The 12,232-nt window shown below is 41.1% G+C and overlaps 1 protein-coding gene across 1 annotated transcript in view; it reads right to left on the reverse strand.

Annotated features, from left to right (window-relative positions):
* cracd (capping protein inhibiting regulator of actin dynamics) overlaps positions 1-12,232 on the reverse strand; it is a 162,816-nt gene that overhangs the window by 77,974 nt on the left and 72,610 nt on the right. The window contains exons 5-7 of the mRNA XM_070860565.1: positions 10,878-10,952; positions 10,197-10,388; positions 1,034-3,620 (exon numbers count right to left, since the gene is read on the reverse strand). Of these exons, the coding sequence (XP_070716666.1) occupies positions 1,034-3,620; positions 10,197-10,388; positions 10,878-10,952 (2,854 nt within the window). The remainder of the gene's footprint in view (positions 1-1,033; positions 3,621-10,196; positions 10,389-10,877; positions 10,953-12,232) is intronic.

Here is a 12,232-nt window from a genome sequence, read left to right on the forward strand (position 1 = left end):
TGACACATCAGCACGACACCGCACGTCCGCATCGCGCTGACCAGAGGACAAAAACATTTCAAAGAGCGGAATTTCTCTAGTATAAAACATGCTTAGTTCATCTTGATGAAATGTCAGTGAACTCCCTCCAAGGGTAGTGTATATTACCTGAGGTGGGACACCTAAACCTGAACACTCCAAATAAGATCTGATTAATGCTCTGTATATTTGCAGTGGCATTTCATTGCTTTTATATTCTATTACCTTTGTGGGGTAACCCAGCATCCCATTAGCCGTTTTGATTGTGTTTGCACCTTCCAGATAGCTTTTAATGACTTACATATCTAGTGCACTAAATCATCTTTGTTCACCGACCCGCCACCCACATGCTTCTCCATTGTAGATCAACAGGGAAGCCCTGACTAATGTGGCCATAAGTGGTTCCCAGCACCTACACCAGTTCCCCATGGGAAAACATGTATTATGTATTATTACAGCTCCTGATTTAGAACTCCAACAATAAGAACCTAGTCAACTGTGCTTCAGTTGGTAGCACCCTGGTCTCTGAGTCAAAATTTGTAAGTTCAAGTCTCAATCCCGGGATTTGAGCACAAAATCTAGGCTGACACTCCAGTGCAGTACTGAGGGAATGCTGCACTGTCGGAGGTGCCATCTTTTGAATGTGACTTAACTGAGATCCCATCTGCCCTCTCGGGTGGATGTAAAAGATGCCATGGCACTATTTCGAAGAAGAGCATCTCTCAACCAACACCTAAAAGCAGATTATCTGGTCATTATCACATTGTTGCTGTGTGCAAATTAGCTGCCATGTTTCCTACAACAGTGACTACACGTCAAAAGTATTTAATTGGTTGTAAAGTGCTTTGGGAGGTCTTAAAATGTGCTATATATTTGCAAGTCTGATTTCTTTTTACAATTCAATGCTCCTGAGGAATTGAATTGCATGACCCTTTGTAGTAAGGAAAATGTTCTACCACTGTTACCGAAACACACTGAAACCAAAATACCTACAAAAAATTCACACTTTGCCTACCTTTCTTAATGGAGTCTGACTTTTTGTCTGACCTCTCTCTCCATGGAATGTTGATGGATGGGAAAAAAGATTTTCTATCTTTTATTTCTTCTTCTTCTTTCTTTAATCTGTATGTTTGTACTGAGAGATCATTCTTCTCATCTTCTTTTCTCACATGTGAATCAAGTGAAGTCTTTGTGTTTTTGTGATCTGCAATCTCAATAAAGTCTGTCTGATTTAAGGTATTGTGAGGGGACGGAGGTGGAGTGAACTGTGTAGGCTTGGGCGCTAAAGCTGGTTTTTGAGATGGTTGTGGCCTTGATGAAATTTTCTCATTTGAAAGTGCAGCGAGTTTATTTTTAACATGTTTTGCCACATCAATACTACTTAGATGTGTAATCCCAGTCTGTGAAATGTCTGAAATGCTATTTGAGCTGTCTTTCAAAATGTTACTATTCTTATTATCTTTGCTATAAGAGCATTGCTTACCAGAAAGAGTGTATGATTCACCTTCTTTCTCTTTTGCGGCTAGGAAGGCGGGAATTCCTTCCATACTATCTCCAGCACTGTATCGCTTCTTCCTTTTTTGTTCTCCTTGCTGTTCATAGTGGAACCGAAGGGAATAGTGTGTCCTCCGTAATTTTATACCAAATGGTGATGTGTCCATTGCCCCTTCAGTTTGTTTTATCAAATTCGTAGCAACCTGGTTTCTAAAGGGAGGTTGTGCTTGCGGCAGTGAATGTTCTTTCCTTGGTGTAGCAGGAAGACTTGGAACTAGAAATGAGGGAAGATCTTTGGCAAATTTGTAGCCTTCAATAGCATCTGCTATTCTAATATTGTGATTATCTGAGTGTGAGCCATCTTTTATGTCTTTGGCTACATCCTGTACAACATCTCCAGATGTCAAAGACCTACTAGATTCAGAAGAGTCCATTGTGCAATAATGTGCAGATGCAATTTCCTCAGGTCCATTTTGTTTCTCTGTTTCATGAGAGATATTTATTTTCTCACAGTCATCGACTTTATTGCCATCTGCCCATTTCTGCCATGCGGGTGTTATTGAAAATTTAGCATTCGCAGATAGAGTTTTTCTCAAGCTGCTATGCATACTGGAAACTCTGAAGGTAGTCCAGTCATCACTAAGTCTGCCATGGACCCTTCTATCTTTTTCTTGCAACCTTTCATCAGAACTTTTAAGAATTTTAGCCCTAATGGTAGCCCACTCAGTTAAAGTTGTTGATCTTGACTGGTCAACTGATTGTTCTGGATTGAATTTGGATTTACCAGTTCTATTTCTCGTATCATGATTGGGGTTATTTGTTTTTTCAACAGGTGGCAAATCAACGGTTTTTCTCTCTTCTGAAAAACCAAGTAAAGACTTGCAGGCAGTGTCTCTGATTTGCTTCAGATCAACAGCTGTACTACAAAGTTGAGCTCCAGTAACCAAAATGGCTGTATGGGGAACATAAATTGAAGACGAGAGCCCTTTACTTGACTTTGGAGAGGACTGTAAGTCATTCGCATCTAAAGAAGGAACTGTTTCTCTCGGATGGGTCACAGGGGTCAGATTAACTTTCTGAAAAATAATTTGTTTTTCTCCTGAAGCAACTTGGAATGAAAATGGCCTTGACATTGTTTGTCTTTGATCTAACTCTTTCCATCTAAGTTCCCCTCGACGTTGCTCCTCTTCCTGTGCTTCAAAGAATCTTTGCTCTTCTTGATTTAATAGTTCGCTGTCCTTTTGTCTCTGATCTTCTTCCCTTTCTTGTTTCTTCAAATCATGCTGTTTCTTTTCTTCTTTCTGTTGTCTTTGCACTTCTGCATCTTGTTCTCTTAGCTCTTCTTCATGCAGAGGTTTGTTTTCAGCAGCACGGAAATGCAGTTCCACTTTCTCCTGCCTTTGTCTCAGATCTTCTGCCTCAAAACATCTTTGCTCCTCTTTCTTCATTTTCAACTCCACCATCTCATGATAGTGTCTTTCTGCTTCCCTATTTTGTTTATCCAATTCACGACGTCTCTGTTCTTCTTCATATAATTTCTGCTCCTCCATTTCACGACATCTCTGTTCTTCGTATAATTTCTGCTGTTCCAATTCACGACGCCTCTGTTCTTCTTCGTATAATTTCTGCTGTTCCAATTCACGACGCCTCTGTTCTTCTTCGTATAATTTCTGCTGTTCCAATTCACGACGCCTCTGTTCTTCTTCGTATAATTTCTGCTGTTCCAATTCACGACGCCTCTGTTCTTCTTCGTATAATTTCTGCTGTTCCAATTCACGACGCCTCTGTTCTTCTTCGTATAATTTCTGCTGTTCCAATTCACGACGTCTCTGTTCTTCTTCTCGTATTCTTTGTTCTTCAGCTTCCTGTTCTTGTTCATCTTCCCATCTCTTTTGTTCCTCCAAGTCATGATGTCTTTGTTCTGCATCCTGCCATTTGTGCTTCTTTGCTTCATCTCTGTATCTTTGCTCCTGATCCTTATGAGGCCTTTTTTCTTCCTTTCTTTTTTCCTCTGCTATTTTGGAATGTTTTTGTTCATTCACAATATCAATCTGCTCCTTCTCTTCTAGCTCATATTCAAATTCATGGACAGTCATATTCTGCATATCCTACAAGTTGCAAAGAGTTTAATTCATTTCAAACACTTCTATACAATTTGCACCTATCCATAACAATAACTTAAATATCAAATATCTCAGTCCCAGTCTCAAAAGACGACCCCACTGCACCAGTGTGACATTTTCCCACTTCTCTGAGTGAGGCTGATGATTTAGTGACATATTAGTCCACAGGTGAAAGCTTGAAAGAAATCACATATCAACCTGCTCACCAGAGTCAGAGTGTGTCAAGAAGAGAACATGCAGGATTGAGTAAAAAATGAGGTTTATACTCTCAAAAAGGAAGAAAACGTAGATGTCTTATAAACACTGCAGCTGGAATGTAGGTTAATAATTCCATCTCTTCATCCAGATTATATTATTCTACTTCTTTGAGATAATTATTTATCCAGATGGAAGCAGAATGGGCAAACAAGTGACAAATGCAGTTTAATGTGGATAGGTTTGAGGTAATACATTTTTGGAGAAAAAAACAGGAATGGGAGTATACACTCAATGGACAGGTGTTGAAGGGTATGGATTAATAGAGAGAACTGGGGGTTAAAATGCATAATTCCCTGAAATTGCAGTACCGGTAGATACAGCCATAAAAAGGCCAATAGTATTTTGAGTTTTATAAATAGGTACATAAAGTAAAAAAGTAAAGAGGTAATGATAAATATATGCAAAACATTGGTTAAGCATAGTTAGTGCAGTTCTGAGTATGCTATTGTAGAAAGGGACAAAGTGTAGAAAGTGTGTTAAAAAGACAAGCCTGAAGGCTTTGTGCCTCAATGCGAGGAGTATTCGTGATAAGGTGGACGAATTAACTGCGCAGGCTGCTATTAACGAATATGATATAATTGGGATTACGGAGACATGGCTCCAGGGTGACCAAGGCTGGGAACTCAACATCCAGGGGTGTTCAACATTCAAGAAGGATAGACAGAAAGGAAAAGGAGGTGGGATAGCGTTGCTGGTTAAAGAGGAAATTAACGCAATAGTAAGGAAGGATATTAGCTTGGATGATGTGGAATCTGTATGGGTAGAGCTGCGGAATACCAAAAGGGCAGAAAACGCTAGTGGGAGTTGTGTACAGACCACCAAATAGGAGTAGTGAGGTTGGGGACAGCATCAAACAAGAAATTAGGGATGCGAGCAATCAAGGTACAGCAGTTATCATTGGCGACTTTAATCCACATATAGATTAGGCTAACCAAATTGGTAGCAATACGGTGGAGGAGGATTTCCTGGAGTATACTAGGGATGGTTTTCTAGACCAATAAGCCGAGGAACCAACTAGAGGGCTGGCCATCCTAGACTGGGTGATGTGTAATGAGAAAGGACTAATTATCAATCTTGTTGTGCGAGGCCTCTTGGGGAAGAGTGACCACAATATGGTAGAATTCTTTATTAAGATGGAGAGTGACACAGTTAATTCAGAGACCCTGAACTTAAGGAAAGGTAACTTCAATGGTATGAGATGTGAATTGGCTAGAATAGAGTGGCAAATGATACTTAAAGGGTTGACGGTGGATAGGCAACAGGTCACATGGATGAACTTCAACAATTGTACATCCCTGTCTGGAGTAAAAGCAAGGTGGCCCAACCATGGCGAACCAGGGAAATTCGGGATAGTGTTAAATCCAAGGAAGAGGCATATAAATTGGCCAGAAAAAGCAGCAAATCTGAGGACTGGGAGAAATTTAGAATTCAGCAGAGGAGGACAAAGGGTTTAATTAGGAGAGGGAAAATAGAATATGAGAGGAAGCTTGCTGGGAATATAAAAACTGACTGCAAAAACTTCTATAGAGAAAAGCTTCTGAAGAGAAAAAGATTAGTGAGGACAAATGTAGGTCCCTTGCAGTCAGAATCAGGTGAATTTATAATGGGGTACAAAGAAATGGCAGACCAATTGAACAAATACTTTGGTTCTGTCTTCACAAAGGAAGACACATATAACCTTCCGGAAATACTAGGGGACTGAGGGTCTAGTGAGAAGGAAGAACTGAAGGAAATCCTTATTAGTCAGAAAATTGTTTTAGGGAAATTGATGGGATTGAAGGACGATAAATCCCCAGGGCCTGATAGTCTGCATCCCAGAGTACTTAAGGAAGTGTCCCTAGAAATAGTGGATGCGTTGTTGATCATTTTCCAACAGTCTATCTACTCTGGATCAGTTCCTATGGACTGGAGGGTAACTAATGTAACACCACTTTTTTTAAAAAGGAGGGAGAGAAAACAGGGAATTATAGACCGGTTAGCCTGACATCAGTAGCGAGAAAAATGTTGGAATCAATTCTTAAAGATGAAATAGCAGCGCATTTGGAAAGCAGTGACAGGATCGGTCCAAGTCAGTATGGATTTATGAAAGGGAAATCATGCTTGACAAATCTTCTAAATTTTTTGAGGATGTAACTAGTAGAGTGGACAAGGAGAACCAGTGGATGTGATGTATTTGGACTTTCAAAAGGCTTTTCACGAGGTCCCACACAAGAGATTAGTGTGCAAAATTAAAGCACATGGTATTGGGGGTAATGTATTGATGTGGATAGAGAATGGTTGGCAGACAGGAAGCCGAGAGTAGGGATAAACGGGTACTTCTCAGAATGGCAGGAGGTTACTAGTAGGGTGCCGTAGGGCTCTGTGCTGGGACCTCAGCTATTTACAATATACATCAATGAATTAGATGAAGGAATTGAGTGTAATATCTCCAAGTTTGCAGATGTCACTAAGCTGGGTGGCGGTGTGAGCTGTGAGGAGGATGTTAAGAGGCTGCAGGGTGACTTGGACAGGTTAGGTGAGTGGGCAACTGCATGGCAGATGCAGTATAATGTGGATAAATATGAGGTTATCCACTTTGGTGGCAAAAACATGAAGGCAGAATATTATCGGAATGGCGACAGATTAGGAAAAGGGGAGGTGCAACGAGACCTGGGTGTCATGGTACATCAGTCATTGAAAATTGGCATGCAGGTACAGCAGGCGGTGAAGAAGGCAAATGGCATGTTGGCCTTCACAGCTAGGGGATTTGAGTATAGGAGTAGGGAGGTCTTAATGCAGTTGGTCTCACCTGGAATATTGTGTTCAGTTTTGGTCTCCGAATCTGATGAAGGATGTTCTTGCTATTGAGGGAGTGCAGCGAAGGTTCACCAGACTGATTCCAGGGATGACGGGACTGACATATGAGGAGAGACTGGATCGACTGGGCCCGTATTCACTCGAGTTTTGAAGAATGAGAGGGCATCTCATAGAAACATATAAAATTCTGACGGGACTGGACAGGTTAGATGCAGGAAGAATGTTCCCAAATGTTGGGGAAGTCCAGAACCAGGGGTCACAGTCTAAGGATAAGGGGTAAGCCATTTAGGACTGAGATGAGGAGAAACTTCTTCACTCAGAGAATTGTTAACCTGTGGAATTCTCTACCGCAGAGAGTTGTTGACGACAGTTCGTTAGATATATTCAAGAGGGAGTGAGATATGGCCCGGACGGCTAAAGGGATCAAGGGGTATGGAGAGAAAGCAGGAAAGGGGTACTGAGGTGACTGATCAGCTATGATCTTATTGAATGGTGGTGCAGGCTCGAAGGGCCGAATGGCCTACTCCTGCACCGATTTTCGATATTTCTATGTTTCTATGAAAGGACATTAAAGCCACAGAACACATCCGGTGTAACTACACCAGAAATGGGAAACTATAGTTATGACGTCAGACTTGAGAGCTAGAAAACTAAGAGGAAATTTAATAAAGTTAGTTAAAATTATGAAGGAATTGATCGTGTAAATACGGAAAGATTATTTTCTCTGGTTGGAGAGCCAGTGACAAGGGATCATTCATTTTAGATTAGCACTAAGAGGACGAGGAGAGAGGTTAGGAGCTATTTCTTTACACACAGGAAAGGGAAAAAGATAGCCATCCGTGGCTAACTAAAGAAATAAAGGACGGTATCCAATTAAAAACAAGGGCATACAAAGTGGCTAAAACTAGTGGAAGGACAGAAGATTGGGAAGCGTTTAAAAGCCAGCAAAGAATGACTAAAAAAATGATTACGAAAGGGAAGATAGACTATGAAAGTAAATTAGCACAAAATATAAAAACAGCAAAAGTTTCTATAGGTATATAAAAAGGAAAAGAGTGGCTAAAGTAAATGTTGGTCTTTTATAGGATGAAACTGGGGAATTAGTAATGCGGAACATGGAGATGGCAGAAACTCTGAACAAATATTTTGTATCAGTCTTTACAATAGAGGACACAAACAATATCCCAACAGTGGATAGTCAAGGGGCTATAGGGGGGGAGGAACTTAACACAAGCACAATCACGAAGGAGGTGGTACTCAGTAAGATCAAAAGACTAAAGGCAGATAAATCAACTGGACCTGATGGCCTGCATCCTAGGGTCTTAAGAGACATAGTAGCAGGGATAGTGGATGCATTGGTTGTAATTTACCAAAATTCCATGGATTCTGGGGAGGTCTCAGCAGATTGGAAAACTGCAAATGTAACACCCCTATTTAAAAAAAGGAGGCAGACAAAAAGCAGGAAACTATAGACCAGTTAGCCTAATATCTGTGGTTGGAAAAATGTTGAAGTCCATTATTAAAGAAGCAGTAGCAGGACATTTGGAAAAGCATAATTTGGTCAGGCAGAGTCGGTATGGATTTATGAAGGGGAAGTCATGCTTGACAAATTTGCTGGAATTCTTTGAGGATGTAACGAAGAGGGTGGATAAAGGGGAACCAGTGGATGTGGTGTATTTGGACTTCCAGCAGGCATTTGGCTAGGTGCCACATAAAAGGTTACAGCACAAGATAAAAGTTCACAGGGTTGGGAGCAATATATCAGCATGGATAGAGAATTGGCTAACGAACAGAAAACAGAGAGTTGGGATAAATGGTTCATTCTCGGGTTGGCAATCAGTAACTAGTGGGGTGCTGCAGAGATCAGTGCTGGGACCCCAACTATTTACAATCTATATTAACAGCTTGGAAGAAAGGACTGAGTGTAACGTAGCCAAGTTTGCTGACGATACAAAGATGGGAGGAAAAGCAATGTGTGAGGAGGACACACAAAATCTGCAAAAGGACATAGACAGGCTAAGTGAGTGGGCAAAACTTTGGCAGATGGAGTATAATGTTGGAAATTGTGAGGTCATGCACTTTGGCAGAGAAAAAAAATCAAAGAGCAAATTATTATTTAAATGGAGAAAGATTGCAACGTGCTGCAGTACAGCAGGACCTAGGGTTACTTATGCATGAAACACAAAAGAATAGTATGCAGGTACAGCAAGTGATCAGGAAGGCCAATGGAATCTTGGCTTTTATTGCCATGGGGATAGAGTATAAAAGCAGGGAAGTCTTGCTACAGTTATACAGGGTATTGGTGAGGCCACACCTGGAATACTGCGTGCAGTTTTGGTTTCCTCATTTACGAATGGATATACTTGCTTTGGAGGCAGTTCAGAGAAGGTTTACAAGGTTGATTCCGGAGATGAGGGGGTTGAGTATGAGGAAAGGTTGAGTAAGTTTAGCCTCTACTCATTGGAATTCAGAAGATTGAGAGGTGATCTTATCAAAATGTATAAGATTATGAGGGGGCTTGACAAGGTGGATGCAGAGAGAATGTTTCCACTGAAGGGGAGACTAGAATTAGGGGGCATAATCTTAGAATAAGGGGCTGCCCATTTAAAACTGAAATGAGGAGACATTTTTTTCTCAGAGGGTTGTGGATCTGTGGAATTTGCTGCCTCAGAGAGCTGGGGAAGCTGGGACATTGAATAAATTTAAGACAAACATAGACAGTTTCTTAACCGATAAGGGGATAAGGAATAATGGCAAGCGGGCAAGAAAGTGGACCTGAGTCCATGATCGGATCAGCCAAGATCGTATTAAATGGTGCAGCAGGCTCGAGGGGTATTATGGCCTACTCCTGCTCCTATTTCTTATGTTTTTATGTTCTTTACACAGTCCTTACTACTAGGGGGATCAAGGAGTATGGTGAGAAAGCAGGAATGGGGTACTGAAGTTGCATGTTCAGCCATGAACTCATTGAATGGCGGTGCAGGCTCGAAGGGCCGAATGGCCTATTCCTGCACCTATTTTCTATGTTTCTATGTTTATTGGAGAATGGAATGCTTTGCCACTGGGCATGATTGAGGCAGAGACCATTGCTTTAAGGGAAATGGGATAAATATCTGAAGCAGAGGAAGATACAGGGCTATGGCGTAAAACAGGTAGTGGGATCAGTTTTGGATAACTCTGGCACAGAGCCATTGGAGGCACAATGGGCCAAATGGCCACCTTCTGTGTTGTAAATGTCTATGGTTAATGCTATTGTTTAATATATAAGAACTATTAAAAAAAATTACATTTATTCATTCAATTACAGTGAATAATTTCACTGTCCAGTGAATAGCGGTTCAATCAACATATCAGAGCATACTTAAATTTTATGATGATTTTTCCATGGAATCCCACTGGCAACTTACTGATATTATATCACATGCATTATGTGGTGATTGAAAACTGTCCTAACTTTAAAGACAAAAATATACAAAATTCTCACAATAAACTTAACAGTACATTTACCTGTGCCAGTCTCCCATGTTTCTTTGAGACTCTCTGATTTCGCGGCTTGACAGAAAGTTTGTGTTTCGCAGCAGTGTTGTCCAGGCGGCTCATAGACTGTGGGACTGCATCGAGATTAATTGATTCAATGGTTCCACCAGAACTCGCTGAAGACAGGGGACTATTGGGCCATGAAGATCGAACAGGTGTAACCTATAAAACAACAGCTATATTCATAACAGACACCTTAGGTTTAAAAATGTAAAGATTTACAAAATATATTAAGGACACACAATGCAAGTGGATTGATTACAATTTTTTTTAGTTTTAGTTTAAAATTAAAAACAAACTACTGCAGATGCTTGAAATCTGAAACAAAAATAGTAAACACTGGAACACTTCTGATGAAGATTCATGCCTAAAATGTGAACTTGTTATTTCTCTCTCCACATACGCTGTGTGTGACTTGTTCCATGTTTCCAGCACTTATTGTTTATACTTAACTTAAATATTGGTGCACAGCACTACATTATAATGAAACAATTAATAGTATTTCTAGCTGGAATATTAGATAGCAGAGCTTATAGGCATTGTAGAATGATGGCAATTTTGTCACCACTGTTCATTTTGACATTTATTTTCCAGCTTCTAAAATGTAAATAAAATAGTCAACCATTTTCTAGTGATGTCAAGCTTTGTTACCTGCTCCTCTGTTTCACTTCCTGTTTCACATTCACCTAAACTCAAGGAGTTTAGTCGGTTGGATGGGTCATGGGACTGGAGAAGTGAAAATGAAATGGAAGGATGGATTAAAAAATGTTGATGGTTATAAAAGTGAAGATAATTATGAAATATAAAATGGAAAACGGGAACGATTCTTAAATCTGAATAGGAATTGTTGATATAAAAAAAGGTACTTTGCACTTATCTGAAATAAATTATAATTTCATCTGCTGTTTGTTACAACTAATAGAAATATCTGACTTGTGGACCTAGGAATTCGTCTCAGACCATGGCACAAAATGGGCAGTGGCAGATCAGCTGCCTATTATAGCCAGCACCTGGAACAAACAACCGATCCGATACCACCACCATCTGAGACAAATTTCTGGGCCAAGGAATCTATTTTTCCCCATGTTCTATTCTAGTTTCAAGACTAAGGTAACCTGCTGCAGGTAAATAGAATGCAACAAACTTATTATTGGAGGTAAAGGGGTTAATTTTCCAAGATTTAGGGTAATATTTTGTTTAATATGGTAATCCCTTGAAAGTGTTTGAATAAAACAGTCACGGAGTAGGACTTTGCAATGCCAGTGCACCACTCATGGATTGCCAAAGGGACTTTGGGCTAGAACCTCCACTTTTGAGCTTATCGCCCAAAAATGGGCATTATTTCCGGCGTGGGCGTTAAAAACGGGTTTTCAGATCGCCGGCTGCTCACCCATTCTCAAAACACCTAGTTTACATTTTTGAAAATGGGCGTTACTGCGAGCAATATCAAATGGGCGGTAGCATAACATTTTTCTGACCTTCTGCCGTAAAGTGTAGCCATCCTTAGCAACGGCATGGCAACACTCGATTCCCGCGATTCAGGAGGTCAAGGGTCATCATGATATGCACAGAAGAGGAGACAGAGAGGGAGCTCAGAGGGACTGAAAGCATGTGTGGCTGTGGTGTGTGCTTGTTTGGCTGTTGTGGGAGGCACGACGGAAATTCACCAGCAGCAAAAAGCTTACTAAGCACCAAGAACATAGTTGGCACCGAGTTTTTGTCCAACAAATAAGATATAACATGGAAGGGATGGAGGAGGCCCTGGAGCTGGTAACCAGGAACACTGGTGGCAGAGGGCTCCCAGTGGTCCCGAAGCTCCGCACTGCACCCCAAGGTGCCGCACCCCCATTGCCAACCACACATGAGAGCCCGGAGCAACATCTTGCTTATGGCTTGGAGCACGCTCTCACCTCGGGACCGTTCTCTCCTGTATCCATCCAAGGAGTGCTTCGGCCATCACCCACCCACCCTGCCGCCCCCCCCCCCCCCCCGCCCCCCAATGAAGC

Source organism: Pristiophorus japonicus, chromosome 2, assembly GCF_044704955.1.
Source record: "Pristiophorus japonicus isolate sPriJap1 chromosome 2, sPriJap1.hap1, whole genome shotgun sequence".
Classification (NCBI taxonomy): domain Eukaryota; kingdom Metazoa; phylum Chordata; class Chondrichthyes; family Pristiophoridae; genus Pristiophorus; species Pristiophorus japonicus.